The 24,226-nt window shown below is 41.1% G+C and overlaps 1 protein-coding gene across 12 annotated transcripts in view; it reads right to left on the minus strand.

The window, feature by feature from the left end:
• Window positions 1-5,814: 5,814 nt before the first annotated feature.
• C5h1orf141 (similar to human chromosome 1 open reading frame 141) overlaps window positions 5,815-24,226 on the minus strand; it is a 63,679-nt gene continuing 45,267 nt past the window's right edge. For 4 of the 12 annotated variants that reach the window (NR_197167.1, NR_197171.1, NM_001431220.1 and 1 more), the window contains 3 exon segments: window positions 5,835-6,918; window positions 11,173-11,362; window positions 19,474-19,543. Coding sequence is in view for 6 of the 12 variants with exons in the window: in NM_001431220.1 (NP_001418149.1) it covers window positions 6,364-6,918; window positions 11,173-11,362; window positions 19,474-19,543 (815 nt within the window). In the remaining 6 variants the exon portion in view is untranslated. 12 annotated transcript variants of the gene reach the window in all.

Consider the following 24,226-nt stretch of genomic DNA (forward strand, 5'->3'; position numbering starts at 1 on the left):
TTGAACAGGAGTATTTTTTGCTGTTGCTGCTGATATACATAGACATCACACGCCAGACTCCTTAGCCTTTTAACACAGAATTGTCCCAATGGGCCTTCAGCCTCTGGCTGGCACTGCATCATTGGTCTTCCTTTGGCTTCCAGTTTCTTGGAATGAAAAGCCCAAATTTCCCTAACTCTCCAGGGTAGGGGTGATCACTGTGGGACTCCAGCCTCTAATCTTATGAATTGACTAACAAACTCTCTTATAACTATGGACACTCTACTGGTTCTGTTCCTCAGGAACACTAGGTGGAGCTTGAGGAGGCTTGAGAATATGAAAGGAAGTTGGTGACAATTGTAATAGTCTGAGCTGTTTGGGCAGCATGGTATAGGCAGGTTTGGGAGGGAAATGGGGTTTGTTCTGCATCCATGTTTGCTGTACATGTTATACAATCATACCAATTGTACAGAACAATTGAATCAAAAGAATGCACAGGCTCACCAAGGACTTCTGCATCCTTTGAATTGAGACAGAGAGAGAAAAAAATCTGCTTTCTAATGCTTATAGTCTTCTAAATTTCTGTATTTGTTTGATTCAATTTGCTTGATTGGTTTTTGAGATGGGTCTTATATATCCCAAGCTGGATTTGAACTTGTTTTATAGCCTACGCTGCCTCAGTAGCCTATCCCCTCCGCCTCCGTCTCTAAGTGCTGGGATTACAGGGCCACCACAAACTGATTCTGCCCTTAGCTTTCTATGAGATTAGTTTCATGCAATCAAGAAATGTAGGCTAAAGCAAGGCATGGTGGTACATGCCTGTAATCCTAGCCCTTGAGCAGGTGAGGCAAGAAGACCAAGAGTTCAAGGTCATCTTCGGCTGCACAGCAAGTTCAGGCTTGAACTACATGAGACTGTGGCCAAAGAGGATGGTGGGAGTTGAGGAGACAGAAAGGAAGGAGGAGTAAAGGAAGTAGAAATGGAAGGAAGAGAAAGGAGGAAGGAAAGACAGAAAGAAGACATAAGGAAGGAAGGAAGAAAGAAAGAAAGAAAAAAGGGAAGGAGAGAGGGAGGAAGGAAGGAAGGAAATGGCAGAAGGAAGGAAGGAAGGAAGGAAGGAAGGAAGGAAGGAAGGAAGGGAGGAAGGAAGGAAGGGAGGATGGTCAGAAGGAGGGATGGACAGAAGTAATTGCTACAATGTCCAAGCTTTTAGACTCTCCAGTGTAGAAAGGCCCGTGTCAGGCAAGAGACCATAGATGCTACAGTGTGTCCCCACAGGAACATAAGAAATGGGGAAATTTTCATTATGTTTTTTGCACAGTTGTATTTATGGTCTTTTACAGTTTAAATGTAAAATGTCCCCAACAGGTTCATGTTTGGTCCCTAACTGGTGGCACTTTGGTGGAACGGAGGTTGTGAAATCTTTTGAGATGAAACCTACTTGGAGAAACTAGGTCACAGGGGTGGGTCCTTGTGCTTTATCTTATCCCAAGGTCCTACGTTGGGTTCCCCTGTTGCACTCTCCTGCTACTGTGAATCAACAGCATGGGCCAAGGGACCCGGAGCAGAGTCCTCCACAAGCTGAGGTAAACCTTCCCCTCTTCAAATTGTTTGCTCAGATATGTTTGTCACAACTGTGCCAAAATAACTAATATGTGGCCAGTTAGGGATGTCCTTATCACTGTCCCCCACCCCCAAAGATTAGTGTCTTCAGGAAAATTCCCTTCCATTTTAAAGAGATGGCTTCAGCTCTGTGTCTTTCATTTTTTTTTAAAGCTATGTTGGTCAACTGTCTACATTTTGCATCCAGAAAACTCAGAACATAACTTATCAATGTATTACTTACATAGTTATATAACTAACCCAAGATCATGAGGTGTCAAGATGGGATGTTATTTTCTTAGATGATTTAGGGAATCCTAGGTCTCCTTGTGGTCCTTAGTGACCGCAGGCCTGTAGGTGGACAAGGTGAAGGTCTTGCCTACTGAAAGCTAGTTTTGTGGAAATGCTAGAAAATGTGGAGACAAATTAAATTTGACATTTTATTTTAATCATGCAGTAACTCATGGATTTGGCAGCACCCAAACCAGAAAGTACTCAGATAATTTTGTGGGGCACTGTGAACACTGGATTTCCACAGAGTGAAGGCCGAAAGTAGAAGACTCACGTGATTGGCTACAGCTAAGCTCCTGACTTTGGGGGCTACGGTATTAGGGACCATTGTCTAATGTGGGTTTATTGCCCTGAGTTGTATACTTATGGTTGCTTAAAATGGATGCTTATGACTTGGTAAACTTGGCCACATTATATTTCCCAGTCAGTCTGTGGGTTATTTATATACCGAGCTAACTTGTCATTTGTAGGAAGCCTGAAGCTAACAGTCTCTTGTTTAATCAAAAGAAATAGGCAGGGACAGGTGAGATGGTTGAACAAACAAAAGCACTGGTCACATGAGCCTGCTTACCTGAGTCTAACGCCCAAACACATGTAAAAGTGGAAAGAGATAACTGACATCTCCAAGTCATCCTCTGACTGCTACACATGCTCCTCAGGATGTACACACCACATAGGTGTGTGTGTGTGTGTGTGTGTGTGTGTGCAATACAAAAACAATAACAATAAATTTAAAATAAAAGAAATAAGCCAACAAGACCATTGATGAGGATAAAAAAAAATTTGTGTATAGGCTTAGTGGTCCCTTCCAGTTCTCCTGGGGCACAATGAGAATAGGATTATTTCTATGGGAATGAATGCACGTTCCCATGGAATTGATTCACAGAACACAGCAGCCAGCTGTTCACCACTATGGGCCATAGCATTACCATTCAATGCATACCATATCGTACCATACCATACCATACCATACCATACCATACCATACCATACCAGCTATTCCTGGTTGTCAACTTGACTATATCTGGATTGAACTATAATCTGGAATTGGAAGGCTCACTTTTGATCCTGATCTTGAGGCTAGGAGATACAAGTTTCTGACTTGGATCTTGGTATGGAGATCTTGAGGCAAAGTGGCTATGAATCCCAGGAGCTTAAGGCAAAGAGATCTCTGAATTTTCAAGGTCATCTGGGACAAAGCAAGTGGTGGTACATCCCTTTAATCCTGGGACACGCCTTCTGCTGGAGGCTTAGGTAAGGACATTGGAAGAAGGAAGTGTCTCTGCTTTTTGCCTGCCTGCCTCCCTCATGGGATGGAGCCACTGCTAGATCCTTGGACCTCCATTCACAGCTGCTGCTGATCGTTGTTGGGGAGTTGGACTACAGACTGTAAGTCATCAACCAATTCTCTTACTATATAGAGACTACCCATAAGTTCTGTGACTCTAGAGAACCCTGACTAAGACACATACCCTACCTTACCGTACCATACCATTTAATGCAGGCTGGCCTTGAGGGCCATGCGCACTTCTTAGAATGAGAATAAAAGCCAGGCATGACTGAGCATGTTGCTTGACGTTCCAGGCAGCTGTCGGTTTAAAGGATGATAGGTTTCAGTTGGAAGCAGAGAACAGTGCAGAGTTGAAGTTCTGCCTCCTCAGTTCCCAGCTCTCCAAGCTAGGAAGCTACTTTAACTGAGTCCTCCAGCAAATGTATGTTTGGGTTTTTAATTTGTTTTTAAACTAGTATCTTACTCTGTATTACTCTGTAGCCCAGGCTGGTCTTGAACCTATGATCATCCTGCCTTAGCCTACCAAGGGCTAGGATTAAAGGAGAATATCAACATAAATGCAAAAATGTCATTTTTGTGTTTGGTGTCTTTTTCTTTTGGAGGTGGAACTATTAGGATCTTCTGGTGTGTTCTGGACTAGCCTTTTACTCACTGTGTGTAGTGGTTTAAATGAGAAATACTACCTTTAGTCTTGGGCACTTGAATACTTGGTCACTAGTCAGTGGCTCTTGTGGGAGGAAGTATGTCCCTGGAGGTGGCCTTTGAGAGTAAAAGCCTTGCCTCTTCTAGTTTGCTCTCCTTGTTTAGTGCTGCAAGTGGCTCAAGACCTGAGCTCTCCGTTTCCCATCTCTGTCTCTAAGCCTGCCACTTGCTGCCATGGCTTCCTGCCTCAACTACTCTTGTCCCTCTGGAGCCATAGTCCAAATGAACTTTTCTGTAAGTTGATCTTATCATTGTCCTGGTTAGATAGGTTTGTCAGCCATACACAAGCCAGGGGCACTGGGCAAGAGGGACTTCAATTGAGAAAATGTCTCCTTTAGCTTGGCCCATAGGCAGTCTGTGAGGCATTTTCTTGATTAATGGTTGATTGGAAAGGCCCAGCCCATGATGAATGATACCATCCCTAGGCAGCTGGTCCTGGATGGCATAAGAAAGCAAGCTGAACAAGCGTTGAGAAAGCTAGTAAGCAGTGCTCCTCCATGGTCTCTGCTTCAGTTCCTGTCTCCGGGTTCCTGCCTTAGGTTCCTGTCTTGAGTTCCTACCATGAATTCCCTTCATGGTGGATTACAACTGTAAACTGAAAGAAACCCTTTGATTCCCTTAGTTGCTTTTGGACATGTGTTCATCACAGCACTGATGGTCATGGTATTTTCTCACAGCAACAGAAAACTAATATGATTTTGAACTTACATTAAGCTTCATTTTTTTTAAGTATCAACATTAAACTTAGGCCTCATTCATGCTGGCAAGAGCTCTAGGATTGAGATCCATAGCCAGCTTTTGGTGTCTTCCTAAAGGATAAAGCTCACACTCATCGGAACCAAAAATAACCAGTTACTCACTCCCCATCCTCACCCCATCCAGTTCTTTAGCTTGAATAGTGTAGTTAATAGTGTAGTTAGGTTTAGCATTTAACTTGGGAAAAAATTAAGTGAATGACTTCCAAAGACTTTTTTAAAGTTATATCATGAGCAAGCTTAAGGGGAAATAGGATAGAGAAAGAATTTTATTGAATGCTACAATGCTAAAATACTAGGCATTGTTTTAATCTGAAAAATAATCTTGTTATAAACCCCTGCTGCCTTCACCTTGAGTGGGAATACAGTAAACCAAGACAGGCACATTCACAGGTTCATCTGAATCTTCTCTAAAGGCCACTTTTCTCTCGCTCTAATGCTGAGTATGGGACGCCTGTCACCATTGCCATCTTACGAAGGCTGTTGGCTATGTCTTGATTTTCTTGTTGTTCTAATGATTCTATGGTTTCTCTTCTGACCCAGCACCGGAGTTGGGAGAGAATAATCTGTATTATAGCAAACTGTATTAAAACAGTTTTATATTCTGTAATTAATTCTGTATTAAAGCAAAGAAAATGGGCATAATGTAGACACTGAGAAAAGATTGGGGGCATGGAGTGGAGGGACTCCAATGTCTTGGCTGCTGTAGCATCACTAAAGGTGAGACCCAGTTCCTGCTCTGCTGGTTTGCAGCCGAGCATCTAGCCTCCAACTTCCTTTAATTAGATGCTTCTACTCAAACCTGCTTGTCCTCAAATTCCAGTTAACACTACCTTTTTTTTCTCCATGCTGAGAATTGAACTAGGATTTTGTGCATTTGAGAAAAAATGTTATAGGTTGAAGGCCCAGCCTTCAAAGACTATTTTTAAGTGAAAAAATATGTGGGATACTAAACCTATGCATCCCAAATGAACTTGAGAATAATTTACTGAGTTCATGAAGAGTTCAGTTTTTTATACTGAGTAATGAAGAAAGAGTAGAGGAGTAACAGTGGAACATTAGAGTAACCTGAAACAATGTATCTGAGAACTCTCAACATTTGATAAGGTTTCCTATGACAGTTATCTCACAGACCTTGCTCATTAAGTTATTCCACAACTTAGAAAGCTAACTAATGCTTAGAAAACACAATAATAAAGTTCCAAACAGCTGTAGCAGGTTTTATGAAGCCTTTTTAATCACATTACATTTGTCACGTGACACTATTTTCTCATGAGTATCTAAAATTCTAATCTACCATTAACTCCACATTCAGTAAATTCATGGTATTCTATATTGATAGTCAATTATAGGGCAAGGTTGTTTATGTTTTATGGCTTCTGGCAGCAACTTTCTCATCAATCTATACCATTGTTGGTACTGAATAAGAATGTGCTCTAGCCAACAGGGATTTCTGATAAGTATAATTGAGATGAGCCATGAATGGGCTAGAGAGATGGCTCATCCTGGAAAAGGTAGGCTCCACAACCAAAAAGATAAATCGCGAATGAATCGCTCTTGCTCATAGTTTCCTAACTATATCCCCATGTTAGCTAACATCGTTAGTTGATCTTGAACAGGCCACTTCCGATTGAGTACTTCATCCATCAGAACATTAGTAATCAGATAATAATTTCTTCTATGATTTTGGAACCTGGTACTTCTTGTTTTTAAAAATTGCTGCACAAATGATTACTTATGTATTCAGCCTAGAAGGTTATCCAGTGGAGTTATGTTGTTTAGTTTACGTATTTCAAGTATATTTCTCAGAGGCTTGGAGTCATACTTGATAGGTAAGGTAGTAAATTTGCGTGTGGGTGGTGGTTTTGTTTTGGAAAACAGTTCATATTTATCTGCCTTATCACTCTTTTCTTGAATAACATCTTTATCAAAGTAACCAACAAATCTTTTGCTTAAGCTGGAAAAAGTTTGGGATAAATTATAAAGAGGGTTCGGAGATATTTTCTTTGAAACCAGACTGTCATGTTTCTTCTTTCGTTTCTCGCTTATACTCTTTTGGGCCAGTTCACCAGAGAGGACTCGCAACCGTTTCTGCTGGGCTACAGACTTAGTACTTTCAGGTTTAGAAATAGTACTTGGTTCATCATTAAATAAAGTTTTGACTATTTCACAATTTTTTTCTAAAACAATATTCTTTTTTGTATAATTCAGAGCATAGGGGGTAAACCATTTTGTCTGGAACAGCATTTGTACATATTTAGTGTCATAGAAAATTATTGGACTTGCGTGGTTTTGTTCCTGTAGATTAAAAAAATACTGAGTCATAAACACATTGAGGCAAAACTATATCTCTCTCTATATATATATATCTATAAATCTATACTATACTATATCTAATATATATATATATACTTTAAACATGAAAATAAAGCTTTAAAATATTTTAAATGACTATATAGAGGTATGTGATAACAATAAAATAACATTCAAATACATTAAAGAAAACAGGTGCTTTTCTATAATACACTTCCTTCTCAATAGCCAATAGCTTTATTAGATACCAAATTTGAAGGCTTGGCTTCCTTAAATTCTTTCTGAAATAATGTGAGGTATACAGAAGTACATTATCTAAATGTTTGTTGCATTGCAAATGGGGAGAAGAGAGGGTAAGAAGAAGCACTATGGGCATTTCTTGGAAGGCCATGCTCTAGAAAGAAAAGGAACAAACTGCAGGAGTCCAGCCCCAAACTTGGAGGTACTCCAGGCTCTGAAGCAGGACACAGACAAAGGTCAAAGCTCAAAGACTGATGATCTCTGGCCTTGTAATTCTCTCTTACTATTTTGTGCTAATAATAGCCAGCTTCTTAACTATTCTGTAGCTAAATGCTAGCTGGTTTCTGGTGATAAACTCCTGCTGGCAGCAGCAGGAGATAAAAGACTTTATTTTGGTTCTTTTTTCTCTTTAACTCAGCCTCTCCCTGGCCTGATGAGAGGTTTGAAGTTCCTTAACTCTTCCTGAGTCAGAGAGAAAAGAAAAAGAAAAAATAATAATAGAAAGAAGGAAGGAAAGAAAGGCATTCATACAGAGGTACATACATACTAGATGAAGCTGAAAAAAGGCCACACCCTCATTCATTTTTGGTTTTTAGCTCTTATACACTCTCAGGATAATTGCTCACATACTTTTCTAAAGTTCATAGTAAGTTCAATACAAAATAAAATAGTTTATGTCATAAAATGACAAAGAGTTACTGTAGGAATGTTTACATTCTTTCCATTAAGACTAGTTGCTGACTAAACATTCAATATCTGTTACTAGCTTCATAGGTTCATTATAAGTTTAAAGCAATAATTTGTATATCAGAAGTTAGCACAGTTTTGTCAAGAGACAAATCATATGCCTTGTGTTTCATTAGTTTTGAAGTTGTGTATAAATAAACTAGTTGACATTTTATTTTCTGTCCTTGCACCTACAAAAGTTGTCCATTCCCAGCTTATGACTTTCAGTAACCAGACAGCGGCCTCACAGCTAACCTAGAAGGAATGTTTTCCCTGATCTTAAGTTTGTTCAAAGCCTGCGTTCTTATCCTAGTGCAACTAGCCGTGACAGAACCCTATTTGCAGCTATTAGATGGCTGGGAATTATTTGTATAATTTTAGGAATTTTATAAAATTATTATTAGGAATTATGAAAGCATCAACTTGTCTACACAGCATTGTGTTGCTGTAAAATTAAAAATAAAATGCTTTATTTTACCCCGCACTAGTGCCAGAACTGTAGTGCCTCATGACATCTGACTGATATTTTCATTTCAGTCAGTCAGCAAAGTGTCTCACCTGCTTTGCTCCATCCCATATCACACTGCCAATGGCTCCTCTCTGAGCCTGGCAACAATCTCTCTAACCGTCTAGTTCTCAAGGCAGTTTGCCACCATGCCAGACATACACATCCAAATTCTGTGGCGGCATAGTGTCTCCAGCCACTACCCACTCTCTTCAATTCAATTAAATCGCCAATGAAAGAACACACAACACAATAACCTCTGATCCAATTGATAATATATAATTGCCCACCTAGACATACAAAGCCCTGTATACATCCATCTCTTAAGAATATTCATAACAACCTGTAAATGTGCAGAGAGGAATCTTAACATCCGACTCATTCTCGTGGCTGCTTTCCTTCCTCCTCTAGTCTCCTCCTCCTCTCTAAAACTTTTCTCCCACCCCTCCTTCCTTCTCGTACAATGCCTTGTTCTATCTTGTACCTGTCTTCACCTGCATAATGACATCATCCTATAGCATTGCTACATGAGAGTATATCTTCATGTTAATCTGCAGAAAATCTGCCCAATAGGGTGGGCTAATGCCCAAAAATCATTAGAATATGTATATCAGCAGCAGGAAGCAATCCTGGGATGAAGTCTCTTGGGACCTTGCCTCAGAGCTCACCCATGCCATGAGAAATGGTGGACCATCTCCAGAAACATCACTTGTATGTTTTTAGCCTTCCCTAGATAGCTTCTGACAACAAACTCTCCAAAATGGGCTGAGTCAAAGGTCATAAGAGACATTAATGAATATAAACCCAGTGATCACATATAGCTATTCTAATTTAAAAATTTTGAATTATGTCCATTATTATGTTTGCAATTATACCTTAGGACTTGATATAATACTTGGAAAAGGTACCTAATATATATTTGAATAAAATAGCCAAATTAATAGACAGATATAAAGATAGAACATGATTTATTATAGTAATAGTAAAATCTGTAAGTTTTTTTTTCTTTTTTTTCGGAGCTGGGGACCGAACCCAGGGCCTTGTGCTTCCTAGGCAAGTGCTCTACCACTGAGCTAAATCCCCAACCCTAAATCTATAAGTTTTAAAATTACCATCCCACACTTGCATAATTAATTTTCGCAATCTCTAATTCTTTTTCTAGGTTAAAAAGTTAATTCCAGGGAAACTAGTAAAATATACATATTACCAGTATTTGCTTAGCAAATATTAAATCAATAATTGCTTCATTAAAAAATAAATAATAGCAATTTATTCCTTACAGCTTTGAAAGTTGGAAAGTCTAAACTCAAAAATGGAAAGAGCTTGGTGTCTGGTCTGTCCTTTATAGTTGGCACTGTCTTGGTGTCTCTCGTACAGCACAAGGTATAAATTAAAAAACAGACTAGTTAATTCCCTGGAGGCCTTTGTACTGACCCCATTGCTGAGAGTTGGCGTAATCACCTCATAAATGTCTCTCATGTGACCAATACACTAGCTTTTAATCTCCAGCTCCAGCTTGTGGATTTGGGGAAACAGAGGCATTCAAACCACATCAGAAGCCATACTTGGGATGGGACATTCTGTTTGTTACATGGCCTCGGGGAAAGGGACTGAGTCCTTAGATAAGGAAGACTTAGGACTAGAAGTCAAGGAGAGGCCAGAAGAGTGGGAGGGTGCTGGCACAACGTATTGATTAGGTACCATTATAGGGTGTCTGGACTAGGAGATGGACTAGAGGGAGAACCCTCAGCTGAGGCAGAGATTTTCTCTTCCACATTAAACCCTGACATTTGCTCTGCCTTGGGCACAGAGATCTATTCATCTGAATGAAGCCTTCAGCCTGAGGTCCCCTAGACATGGAGCAAGTCAGTGTCTTGTGCTAGCGACACCTGGGAGGTCTCTAGGCAGAATAAGACAGAAGCAGAACAGAAACCAAGGGCTAAATGAGCCCTGGACAGCAAGCCAGGAGTTGTCTTCCCTAGGATGAAATCAGAAATTAGACTAATGGTACACAAGTGTTCTTAGCATGTAAAGTATTCCAATGGCTAGGACTCCCCAAAAGATGACCAAGGAACCAGTTCTACAATCCTTGTTGATAAAAATATTACAAACTTAGCCACAATGATGGCCTTCACCTTAGTTTTGGTTTATCCAACACTGTAGAGAATTTCTACCCTGTAAGTTAGTGGTTCTCAATCTTCAAAATGCTGTAATCCTTTAATACAGTTCCTCATTTTGTGACAACCCCAACCATAAAGTTATTTTGTCGCTACTTCATAACTGTCACTTTGTTACTTTTATGAACTGTAACTATCTGACATCACTGACATCACTTTTATGAACATTAACTATCTGACATCCAGGATATCTGATATGCAATCTCTCGGGGAAGGGGTCATGACCCACAGGTTGAGAACCACTACTTTAAGTCTGTGCGTCGTTAGGTAGAGATAGAAACTATCTTTGCCAGCCTTCCAGAAATTAGGCCAATTACATCACCTGGAAGAGTCAAAAGAAGTGGCCATGAAAAGGTGTGGGGGGGAAAACTAGTCTATTTAGGGTTGCAGACGTTATAGAGGTCTTATAAAGAGTCCTTCCTCTCCACCTTCGAAGTTGCCAATTATGACCTGTTATAGGGGTACAGAATCATCAAAGCAGAAAGGACTATGTTTGGATGATTCCTAACAAGAAAGATTCAAGTCATGTTCTCTTCTTAGCCTTGCCAGGGCTTGTAATATTCATTTTCCCCAAGTAGCAGTAGATCTTACCATAGAAGTATGCACTGTCTCTGTTGGACCAAGGTCAATTGTCTTCATTTTTGGATCTTTCAGTAGATCCTCACAGTCCAGGGGAAACAAGATGTTCTGTTTGACTGGATGAGTCATTCTTGCTTGGTCATTTCTGGTTAATTCGCTTTCTTTTGTAATCAAATTATTCACCTCTGGACGGTGTTTTCTCCTGAAAAGTAACATAGTTTAGGAAGTGGTTTCAGCTAATCAGTTCTCTCCCTACGTCTCTTTCTAGAAGTTACTGCCATCATTGCCACTGATCCATTCAGTAGGTATCAATCAGTCTGATAAGGCTATCCTTTCCTCCCTGCTTTGTGGGAGAAGCAGCAGGAGCAGAGGTGGAAACCAGACAGTTACCTGGGTACCTGTCGATTTTGAGTACAGAGCATGACGTAGAGGCTTAGTAAAAGCCTATGGGGAGAGAGGTGTTGGACACAACTTTTCCTGGAGCTTTATAATAATTTAATAAAGAGGACAAAACATTGTGCACATGCACAAAGAGAATACACTTTTCATTTCAGGTCTCCATCAATTTAAGTCGCAAGTGGCCTTATCCTTGCAGGTTTTTGAGGTAACCTGTAGCACAGACTGGGCAAAGGTAAGACAGATAGCCTCACTCACAGATGCTAAGGATGGAAGTGACAGAGCCTCAGAAAGCCCATCCTCTCAGTGGGTCCTGAGAGTGGATCCTGACTACTTCATAGAGAATAGACCACAAGCTCTCCAGCCACAGACAATCAGGAGCCACAGGGCACCTCAGGAGGAACCCTGTGATCACCAGGCCTGACAGTGGCACTGGGATCTGGTTCTGATCCTTATCCAATACCTTGATTTCTATTTCCCAAAGTTCATCAAGGCCCTTACTCATGCATACTCCACAGATACTGTCTTGGAAAGAAGCAAAAGGGTGACTTAAGCCTAAAGAACTTATTCATCATTGCTCCAAGGTTGCAAAACATCCCACTGCCAACTTTTTGCTCCATTATGCAGACATGCTGATGAGAAGGATCTAGATGTTAAGGAAAAATAAACGACTTTTCCACCTTCCTTTGGAAGTATAACTCAATTTGTACCTACTACAAAACATAGTTACACTCTCTATCTTCCACTGCTGCAGGATGGAATGCCCACTAGCTGACCAGTATGGGGCTCCTCCATTGATGACATTATGAGAGTACATGTTAGTAATAAGCAGAAAAAAATTAATCATTCTTTATTACATGAGTCAGAACCTGTTCTACCAGAGTTGTCATCGAGCAGTATAGAGTATTAACATTTTAAACATAAATTACGATTTAGCGGGAGTCCCAAAACAGCGGATCCCGGCCCGCAGCAGCTCTCTGCTCCCAAACCCTGTGGGAGAGAGACCTCACCGACTGGTCAGGTGGGCACTCCTGAGACTGCAGAGCGGAAGACACCACCAACACTGCCCACCCCTGCCCACATCCCTGGCCCAAGAGGAAACTGTATACGGCCTCTAGGTTCCCGTAGAGGAGGGCCCAGGAGCAGCAGGTCCCCTGCATCTGAGACACCGCAGGAACCTGAAGGGACTGACCGGATAAACAGTTCTCTGCACCCAAATCCCGTGGGAGGGAGAGCTAAACCTTCAGAGAGGCAGACACGCCTGGGAAACCAGAAGAGACTGCACTCTGCACACACATCTTGGACCCCAGAGGAAAACACCAAAGGCCATCTGGAACCCTGGTGCACGGAATCTCCCGGAAAGGGCGGCACAGATCTTCCTGGTTGCTGTGGCCGCAGAGAGCTCATAAGCAACACCCCACGAGCAAACTTGAGCCTCAGGACCACAGGTAAGACCAACTTTTCTGCTGCAAGCGACCTGCCTGGTGAACTCAAGACACAGGCCCACAGGAACAGCTGAAGACCTGTAGATAGGAAAAACTACATGCCCGAAAGCAGAACACTCTGTCCCCATAACTGGCTAAAAGAAAACAGTAAAACAGGTCTACAGCACTCCTGAAACACAGGTTTATAGGATAGTCTAGCCACTGTCAGAAATAGCAGAACAAAGTAACAATAGAGATAATCTGATGGTGAGAGGCAAGCACAGGAAGCCAAGCAACAGAAACCAAGACTACATGGCATCATCGGAACCCAATTCTCCCACCAAAGCAAACACGGAATATCCAAACACACCAGAAAAGCAAAATCTAGTTTCAAAATCATATTTGATCATGATGCTGGAGGACTTCAAGAAAGACGTGAAGAACTCCCTTAGAGAACAAGTAGAACCCTACAGAGAGGAATCACAAAAATCCCTAAAAGAATTCCAGGAAAACATAAATAAACAAGTAGAAGCCCATAGAGAGGAGTCACAAAAATCCCTGAAAGAATTCCAGGAAAACACAATCAAACAGTTGAAGGAATTAAAAATGGAAATAGAAGCAATCAAGAAAGAACACATGGAAACAACCCTGGATATAGAAAACCAAAAGAAGAGACAAGGAGCTGTAGATACAAGCTTCACCAACAGAATACAAGAGATGGAAGAGAGAATCTCAGGAGCAGAAGATTCCATAGAAATCATCGACTCAACTGTCAAAGATAATGTAAAGCGGAAAAAGCTACTGGTCCAAAACATACAGGAAATCCAGGACTCAATGAGAAGATCAAACCTAAGGATAATAGGTATAGAAGAGAGTGAAGACTCCCAGCTCAAAGGACCAGTAAATATCTTCAACAAAATCATAGAAGAAAACTTCCCTAACCTAAAGAAAGAGATACCCATAAGCATAAAAGAAGCCTACAGAACTCCAAATAGATTGGGCCAGAAAAGAAACTCCTCCCGTCACATAATAGTCAAAACACCAAACACACAAAATAAAGAAAGAATATTAAAAGCAGTAAGGGAAAAAGGTCAAGTAACATATAAAGGCAGACCTATCAGAATCACACCAGACTTTTCGCCAGAAACTATGAAAGCCAGAAGCTCCTGGACAGATGTCATACAGACCCTAAGAGAACACAAATGCCAGCCCAGGTTACTGTATCCTGCAAAACTCTCAATTAACATAGATGGAGAAACCAAGATATTCCATGACAAAACCAAATTTACACAATATCTTTCTACAAATCCAGCACTACAAAGGATAATAAATGGTAAAGCCCAACATAAGGAGGCAAGCTATACCCTAGAAGAAACAAGACACTAATCGTCTTGGCAACAAAACAAAGAGAAGAAAAGCACACAAACATAACCTCATATCCAAATATGAATATAACAGGAAGCAATAATCACTATTCCTTAATATCTCTCAACATTGGCCTCAACTCCCCAATAAAAAGACATAGATTAACAAACTGGATACGCGGAGAGATGGCTCAGAGGTTAAGAGCACTGACTGCTCTTCCAGAGGTCCTGAGTTCAATTCCCGGCAACCACATGGTGGCTCACAGCCATCTGTAATGGGATCTGATGCCCTCTTCTGGTGTCTGAAGACAACTACAGTGTGCTTATATATAATACATATATCTTTAAAAAGGGGGTTGGAAATTTAGCTCAGTGGTAGAGTGCTTGCCTAGGAAGCGCAAGGCCCTGGGTTCGGTCCCCAGCTCCGAAAAAAAGAACCAAAAAAAAAAAAAAAAAAAAAAAAAAAAAAAAGGCCCTGGGTTCGGTCCCCAGCTCCGAAAAAAAGAACAAAAAAAGAAAGAAAAAAAAAGAAAACAAACTAGATACGCAACGAGGACCCTGCATTCTGCTGCCTACAGGATACACACCTCAGAGACAAAGACAGACACTACCTCAGAGTGAAAGGCTGGAAAACAAATTTCCAAGCAAATGGTCGGAAGAAGCAAGCTGGAGTAGCCATTCTAATATCAAATAAACTCAATTTTCAACTAAAAGTCATCAAAAAAATAAGGAAGGACACTTCATATTCATCAAAGGAAAAATCCACCAAGATGAATTCTCAATCCTAAATATCTATGCCCCAAATACAAGGGCACCTACATACGTAAAAGAAACCTTACTAAAGCTCAAAACACACATTGCACCTCACACAATAATAGTAGGAGATTTCAACTCCCCACTCTCATCAATGGACAGATCATGGAAACAGAAATTAAACAGAGACGTAGACAGACTAAGAGAAGTCATGAGCCAAATGGACTTAACAGATTATTTATAGAACATTCTATCCTAAAGCAAAAGGATATACCTTCTTCTCAGCTCCTCATGGTACTTTCTCCAAAATTGACCATATAATTGGTCAAAAAACGGGCCTCAACAGGTACAGAAAGATAGAAATAATCCCATGCGTGCTATCAGACCACCATGGCCTAAACCTGGTCTTCAATAACAATAAGGGAAGAATGCCCACATATACGTGGAAATTGAACAATGCTCTACTCAATGATAACCTGGTCAAGGAAGAAATAAAGAAAGAAATTAAAGACTTTTTAGAATTTAATGAAAATGAAGGTACAAGATACCCAAACTTATGGGACACAATGAAAGCTGTGCTAAGAGGAAAACTCATAGCGCTGAGTGCCTGCAGAAAGAAACAGGAAAGAGCATATGTCAGCAGCTTGACAGCACACCTAAAAGCTCTAGAACAAAAAGAAGCAAATACACCCAGGAGGAGTAGAAGGCAGGAAATAATCAAACTCAGAGCTGAAATCAACGAAGTAGAAACAAAAAGGACCACAGAAAGAATCAACAGAACCAAAAGTTGGTTCTTTGAGAAAATCAACAAGATAGATAAACCCTTAGCCAGACTAACGAGAGGACACAGAGAGTGTGTCCAAATTAACAAAATCAGAAGTGAAAAGGGAGACATAACTACAGATTCAGAGGAAATTCAAAAAATCATCAGATCTTACTATAAAACCCTATATTCAACAAAACTTGAAAATCTGCAGGAAATGGACAATTTCCTAGACAGATACCGAAGTTAAATCAGGAACAGATAAACCAGTTAAACAACCCCATAACTCCTAAGGAAATAGAAGCAGTCATTAAAGGTCTCCCAACCAGGGGGTTGGGGATTTAGCTCAGTGGTAGAGCGCTTGCCTAGGAAGCGCAAGGCCCTGGGTTCAATCCCCAGCTCCGAAAAAAAGAACCAAAAAAAAAAAAAAAAAAAAGGTCTCCCAACCAAAAAGAGCCCAGGTCCAGACGGGTTTAGTGCAGAATTCTATCAGACCTTCATAGAAGACCTCATACCAATACTATCCAAACTATTCCACAAAATTGAAACAGATGGAGCACTACCGAATTCCTTCTATGAAGCCACAATTACTCTTACACCTAAACTACACAAAGACCCAACAAAGAAAGAGAACTTCAGACCAATTTCCCTTATGAATATCGACGCAAAAATACTCAATAAAATTCTGGCAAACCGAATCCAAGAGCACATCAAAACGATCATCCACCATGATCAAGTAGGCTTCATCCCAGGCATGCAGGGATGGTTTAATATACGGAAAACCATCAATGTGATCCATTATATAAACAAACTGAAAGAACAAAACCACATGATCATTTCATTAGATGCTGAGAAAGCATTTGACAAAACTCAACACCCCTTCATGATAAAAGTCCTGGAAAGAATAGGAATTCAAGGCCCATACCTAAACATAGTAAAAGCCATATACAGCCAACCAGTTGCTAACATTAAACTAAATGGAGAGACACTTGAAGCAATCCCACTAAAATCAGGGACTAGACAAGGCTGCCCACTCTCTCCCTACTTATTCAATATAGTTCTTGAAGTTCTAGCCAGAGCAATCAGACAACAAAAGGAAGTCAAGGGGATACAGATCGGAAAAGAAGAAGTCAAAATATCACTATTTGCAGATGATATGATAGTATATTTAAGTGATCCCAAAAGTTCCACCAGAGAACTACTAAAGCTGATAAACAACTTCAGCAAAGAGGCTGGGTATAAAATTAACTCAAATAAATCAGTAGCCTTCCTCTACACAAAAGAGAAATAAGCCAAGAAAGAAATTAGGGAAACGACACCCTTCATAATAGACCCAAATAATATAAAGTACCTCGGTGTGACTTTAACCAAGCAAGTAAAAGATTTATACAATAAGAACTTCAAGACTCTGAAGAAAGAAATTGAAGAAGACCTCAGAAGATGGAAAGATCTCCCATGCTCATGGATTGGCAGGATTAATATAGTAAAAATGGCCATTCTACCAAAAGCAATCTACAGATTCAATGCAATCCCCATCAAAATACCAATCCAATTCTTCAAAGAGTTAGACAGAACAATTTGCAAATTCATCTGGAATAACAAAAAACCCAGGATAGCTAAAACTATCCTCAACAATAAAAGGACTTCAGGGGGAATCACTATCCCTGAACTCAAGCAGTATTACAGAGCAATAGTGATAAAAACTGCATGGTATTGGTACAGAGACAGACAGATAGACCAATGGAACAGAATTGAAGACCCAGAAATGAACCCACACACCTATGGGCACTTGATTTTTGACAAAGGAGCCAAAACTATCAAATGGAAAAAAGATAGCATTTTCAGCAAATGGTGCTGGTTCAACTGGAGGGCAACATGTAGAAGAATGCAGATCGATCCATGCTTATCACCCTGCACAAAGCTTAAGTCCAAGTGGATAAAGGACCTCCACAGCAAACCAGATACACTCAAACTAATAGAAGAAAAAGTAGGGAAGCATCTGGAACACATGGGCCCTGGAAAAAATTTCCTGAACAGAACACCAATGGCTTATGCTCTAAGATCAAGAATCAACAAATGGGATCTCATAAAACTGCAAAGCTTCTGTAAGGCAAAGGACACTGTGGTTAGGACAAAACGGCAACCAACAGATTGGGAAAAGATCTTTACCAATCCTACCACAGATAGAGGCCTTATATCCAAAATATACAAAGAACTCAAGAAGTTAGACCGCAGGGAGACAAATAACCCTATTAAAAAATGGGGTTCAGAGATAAACAAAGAATTCACAGCTGAGGAATGCCGAATGGCTGAGAAACACCTAAAGAAATGTTCAACATCTTTAGTCATAAGGGAAATGCAAATCAAAACAACCCTGAGATTTCACCTCACACCAGTGAGAATGGCTAAGTTCAAAAACTCAGGTGACAGCAAATGCTGGCGACGATGCGGAGAAAGAGGAACACTCCTCCATTGTTGGTGGGATTGCAGACTGGTACAACCATTCTGGAAATCAGTCTGGAGGTTCCTCAGAAAATTGGACATTGAACTGCCTGAGGATCCAGCTATACCTCTCTTGGGCATATACCCAAAAGATGCCCCAACATATAAAAAAGACACGTGCTCCACTACGTTCATAGCAGTCTTATTTATAATAGCCAGAAGCTGGAAAGAACCCAGATGCCTTTCAACAGAGGAATGGATACAGAAAATGTGGTACATCTACACAATGGAATATTACTCAGCTATCAAAAACAATGACTTTATGAAATTCGTAGGCAAATGGTTGGAACTGGAAAATATCATCCTGAGTGAGGTAACCCAATCACAGAAAAGCACACATGGTATGCACTCATTGATAAGTGGCTATTAGCCCAAATGCTTGAATTACCCTAGATGCCTAGAACACATGAAACTCAAGACAGATGATCAAAATGTGAATGCTTCACTCCTTCTTTAAAAGGGGAACAAGAATACCCTTGGCAGGGAATAGAGAGGCAAAGATTAAAACAGACACAGAAGGAACACCCATTCAGAGCCTGCCCCACATGTGGCCCATACATATACAGCCACCCAATTAGACAAGATGGATGAAGCAAAGAAGTGCAGACCGACAGGAGCCGGATGTAGATCGCTCCTGAGAGACACAGCCAGAATACAGCAAATACAGAGGCGAATGCCAGCAGCAAACCACTGAACTGAGAACGGGACCCCCGTTGAAGGAATCAGAGAAATAACTTGAAGAGCTTGAAGGAGCTCGAGACCCCTTATGAACAACAATGCCAAGCAACCAGAGCTTCCAGGGACTAAGCCACTACCTAAAGACTATACATGGACTGACCCTGGACTCTGACCTCATAGGTAGCAATGAATATCCTAGTAAGAGCACCAGTGGAAGGGGAAGCCCTTGGTCCTGCCAAGACTGAACCCCCAGTGAACGTGATTGTTGGGGGGAGAATGGCAATGGGGGGAGGATGGGGAGGGGAACACCCATACAGAAGGGGAGGGGGAGGGATTAGGGGGAAGTTTGCCCGGAAACCGGGAAAGGGAATAACAATCGAAATGTAAGTAAGAAATACTCAAGTTAATAAAAAAAAAAAAAAGCTTAAATTACCCATTTCTACTAGAATCTGCTGAGTGGTCTGTGGAATGCGTGGACTTCTTAGCTCTGCTTTCATTCTGGTCTGCAATTATAGATTTTCATAGAAGATACATAAGTACTATGCTACCTAGGAAAGTTCCATATGATATATCTTACAGTTTAAAGTAACATAGAAAACATCCTGCATAGCGCCAAGTTTGTGGTTGTTTGTTGACCCCCCTTTCTTGTGTGTTTGTGTGTGTCTGTGTCATGTGTGTTTAGGTACACATGGAGGGCAGAGATGTCACATCTCATGGAGTTGGAGTTACTGGTAGTTATGAGCTGTCTGAGGTAGTGCTGGGAATCAAAATCAGATCATCTGCAAGAGCAGTAAGTGCTTTTAACCACCAAGCCATTTTTGCCATCCATACTTCTGTGTGAACTAGGTAGAAGAAAAGATAGACCAAGATTCCAGTATTCAGCGAAGACAGTGCAAACATAAAAGTAGTCAAGAGTTTTCACGGACGAAAGTTGTAGCTTAATTCACAGGTGGCAGGTAGAGATGCTGGGGATGGCGTGGTTTTATGAAACCACAAAGCCTAACCCCAGTGATCAACTCTAACAATAAGACCGCCTCCTCTTTTCCAAACACTTCATCAACTAGGGACTTAGCACACACAGACATAGGAGTCTATGGGGGCCAATCTCATTCAAACTATCACATTCCACTCCCTGGCCCCCCATAGGCTTGTAGGCACATCATAATGCAAAATATATTTAATCCAAGGTTCAAAAGTTCCCATAGTCTTTCAGTTTCAAGACTACTTAAAATCTCTTAGGCATTTTCTTAAATATAATCCACTGTAAAATTAAAAAAAAAAAAAAAGCATCTCACATAACTTCTAACATACAATGGCACAGAACAGATATTACCATTCCCAAAGAGAGCAACAGGAGCAGAGGGGGAAAATACTGGGCCAAAGTAGATCCAAACTAACAGGGCAAACTCTGAATTCTACATCTCCACATCTGATATCAAAGTGCTTTTCAGATCTCCAATTTTAAACTTTGTTGACTGCAACACGCTTCTTTCTCTTGGGCTAGTTTCACACACAGTCTGCAGCTCTCTTGGCAGGTATCCCATGGCTCTGGCATCTGCAACATTTTAGGGTCTCCAATGCAATACTTTTCCTTTTGAGGCCTCCATGCAAGGACTGTTCTGTCAAACTGCTGGCCTCAGTGGCTTTCTTTGACTGTGGAAGAAAATTCCTTAACGATTATGATGGTTTGGACGGTTTTGGCTTGGCCCACAGAAAGTGGCACTATGAGGAGGTGTGATCTTGTTGGAACAGGTGTGTGGCCTTGCTGGAGGAAGTGTGTCACTGTGGGGGTGGGCTTTGAGGTCTTTTGCTCAAGGTCCACCCAGTGAGAGAGAGATCCTAGTTGACTGCAGGAGAGTCTTGTCTTGACTACCTTTAGATAAAGATGTGGAACTCTTGGCTCTTCCAGCAACAAGTTCGCCTGGATGCTGCCGTGCTTTCTGCCATGATGATACCAGACTGAACCTCTGAAACTATAAACCTAATTAAATGTTGTCCTTTATAAGAGTTGTCATGGTGTCTCTTCACAGCAATGACACCCAAACTAAGAACCCTGTACCCTTGACTTTTAACCAGAAGCACTGGCTGAGGCTGCTAATTTTTTCCTTTTGCTGGGACTGAAAGCTGAGACACCTCACCCAGCCCTGGGATTTACATTTGCATAAGCTTTGACTTGCTGATGGTTTCTAGGCCAAGGAAATCCCTCACTCTTTTTTCACAGTTGCAGGATTAGCTGGGTGGTGTATTGCTTTGAGGGTACCACTCTTTTGAATCTGGCTTGTCTTAAAACATTTTGTCTCCTGGAGCACCTGACTTGATGCCAACACTACATTTCCTGGTGTGATTTTTTTCCCCTCAAACTATACATTTTGTATTTCTTTTTGCCCAGCTTGCTCCTTTTCATGGTAGCCTTAGATAAGAGTGATCTCTAATAACAACACAGTCAATATTGACTCTGACTATTGAAATCTCCTCTGAAAGTGCCATTAGTGCCATTAGTCCAAAAGTCTTTAATGTAGCCATCAGCCAACTTTCTGGACAAGGACAAAAGTAGCCACATTCTTGACCAAAATTTCAAACTTTCCATTATTATTCCTCTCTGAAACCTCTTGAGATGGGCTGCTGTAGTCCATATATTCCTCAGCACTATTTTCTTTTTTAAAAAATTTTTATTAGATATATTTCTTTACTTGCATTTCAAACGTTATTCCCCTTCCCAGTTTCCTGTCCATAGCCCCATTCCATCCCTTCCTCCTCCCCCATGCAGGTATTCTCCCTATACATCCCACTTATTGCCCGCCTACCACATTCCCCTGCACTGGGGGTCCAACCTTGGCAGGACCAAGGGCTTCCCCTTCCACTGGTGCCCCAACAAGGCTTTTCTCTGCTACATATATAGTTGGAGCCCTGTGTCAGTCCATGTATAGTCTTTGAGTAGTGGTTTAGTCCCTGGAAGCTCTGGTTGGTTGGCATTGCTGTTTTTATCGGTTGCAAGCCCCTTCAACTCTTTCAATACTTCCTCTAATACCCCTAAGGGGGTCCTATTCTCAGTTCTGTGGTTTGCTGCTAGATTGACCTCTGTATTGGACATGCTCTGAATGTGTCTCTCAGGAGAGATCTATATCCAGTCCCTTTCCGCATGCACTTTTTAGCTTCATCAATCTTATCTAGTTTTGCTGGCTGTATATATATGGGCCACATGTGAGGCAGGCTCTGAATGGCCATTCCTTGAGTCACTGCTCTAAACTTTGCTTCCATATCCCACCCCCATGAATATTTTTTTCCTCTTTTAAGAAGGAGTGGGAGCATCCGCATTTTGATTATCCTTCTTGAGCTTCCTGTAGTCTGTGGATTGCATCTTGAGTAATTTGAGCTAATTACCCAAAAGCCTAATATCCACTTATCAATGAGTGCATACCATGTGTGTTTTTCTGTGATTGGGTTACCTCACTCAGGATGATATTTTCTAGTTCATCCCATTTGCCTATGAATTTCATAAAGTCATTGTTTTTAATAGCTGAGTAGTATTTCCATTATGAAAATATACCACATTTTCTGTATCCATTCCTCTGTTGAAGGGCATCTGGGTTCTTTCCAGCTTCTGGTATTATAAATAAGGTTGGTATGAACATAGTGGAGCATGTGTCTTTGTTGTATGTTGGAGCATCTTTTGGGAACATGCCCAAGAGAGGTATAGCTGGGTCCTCAGGTAGTTCAATGTCTAATTTTCTGAGGAACCTCCAGACTGATTTCCAGAATGGTTGTACCAGTCTGCAATCCCACCAACAATGGAGGAGTGTTCCTCTTTCTCCACATCCTCGCCAGATTCTGCTGTCACCTGAGTGTTTTGTTCTTAGGCATTCTGACTGATGGAATCCCAGGGTTGTTTTGATTTGCATTTCCTTGATGACTAAGGATGTTGAACATTTCTTTAGGTGCTTTTTGACCATTCAACCATATTCCTCAGCTGAGTATGTTTTGTTTAGCTCTGTACCCCATTTTTAATAGGGTTATTTGGCTCTCTGGAGTCTAACTTCTTGAGTTCTTTGTATATTTTGGCTATTAGCCCTCTATCAGATGTAGGATTGGTAAAGATCCTTTCCCAATCTGTTGGTTGCCGTTTTGTCCTTACCACAGTGTCCTTTGCCTTACAGAAGCTTTGCAGTTTTATGAGGTCCCATTTGTCGATTCTTGATCTTAGAGCCTGAGCCATTGGTGTTTTAATTGCTCCTACTAGTATGGCCCAGGAAGCCTTGCTTCTAAAATCCTAAAGTTTTCCATATCCCTCCAAACAGCAGCACGCTCAGGCTTGTCACAGCGATAAGGCACTCTTTGGTGTCAACTTCTGTCCTACTGTTTGCAATGAAGAGACACCATGACCGAGGCAACTCTTACGAGTGAAAGTATGTGACAGTTCTAGGGGGTTTGCTCATAATGAAAGCAGGGAACATACAGGCATGGCACTGGAACAGCAGCTGAGGCCTTACATCCTGATTTGCAGGCAGAGAAGGGGGTTGGGGGTGGAGGAGAGAAGCAGGTGGTGCTCCTGGTGTGGGATTTTAAAGCCTCTAAGCCCACCACCAGTGACAGACCTCCTCCTCCAACAAGGCCACACCTCCTAATCCTTTTCAGATAGTACATCAACTGGACTAAGGATGCAGATACATGAGCTCATGGGGCGAGGGGTGGCGTTCTTATTCAAACCAGCACACATATCAGTGACTCATTCTGCTTTTCCTCATCCTCAAGCAGTTTTATTTTAATGTGTTGCTTGCTTTAGACTCTTCGATATCCTAGCAAATATCACAATTAATAGTATTGGTAGAGTATTCACTCAAGAGTAACAGTAAAATAATTACAATTCCAATTACATTTTGGAAAATGAAGAGTCAAAAGAATTAACACTACAGCACACATCACTTCAAGAATCACTAAAAGTTGTCAGCTGAGTAAAGTAAATGTGAATGCAGATGGCTGTGTTCAGAAGCCACTGGTGAGTACTTTGAGAAGTTATATGTCCAGTTACTGACTTTTAAAACTAGCATCTGGAGGTGCTGGAGAGATAGTTTACTGGATGTACAGCACTAGCCATGCAACCTTGAAGACAGCAGTTCAGAAACCCTGTCTGTAACTCCATCACTGGGAAGGTGGAGACAGATCCCCACAGCAAGGTGGCTACCTAAACC

This window comes from Rattus norvegicus, chromosome 5, assembly GCF_021556685.1.
Source record: "Rattus norvegicus strain SHRSP/BbbUtx chromosome 5, alternate assembly SHRSP_T2T, whole genome shotgun sequence".
Lineage (NCBI taxonomy): Eukaryota > Metazoa > Chordata > Mammalia > Rodentia > Muridae > Rattus > Rattus norvegicus.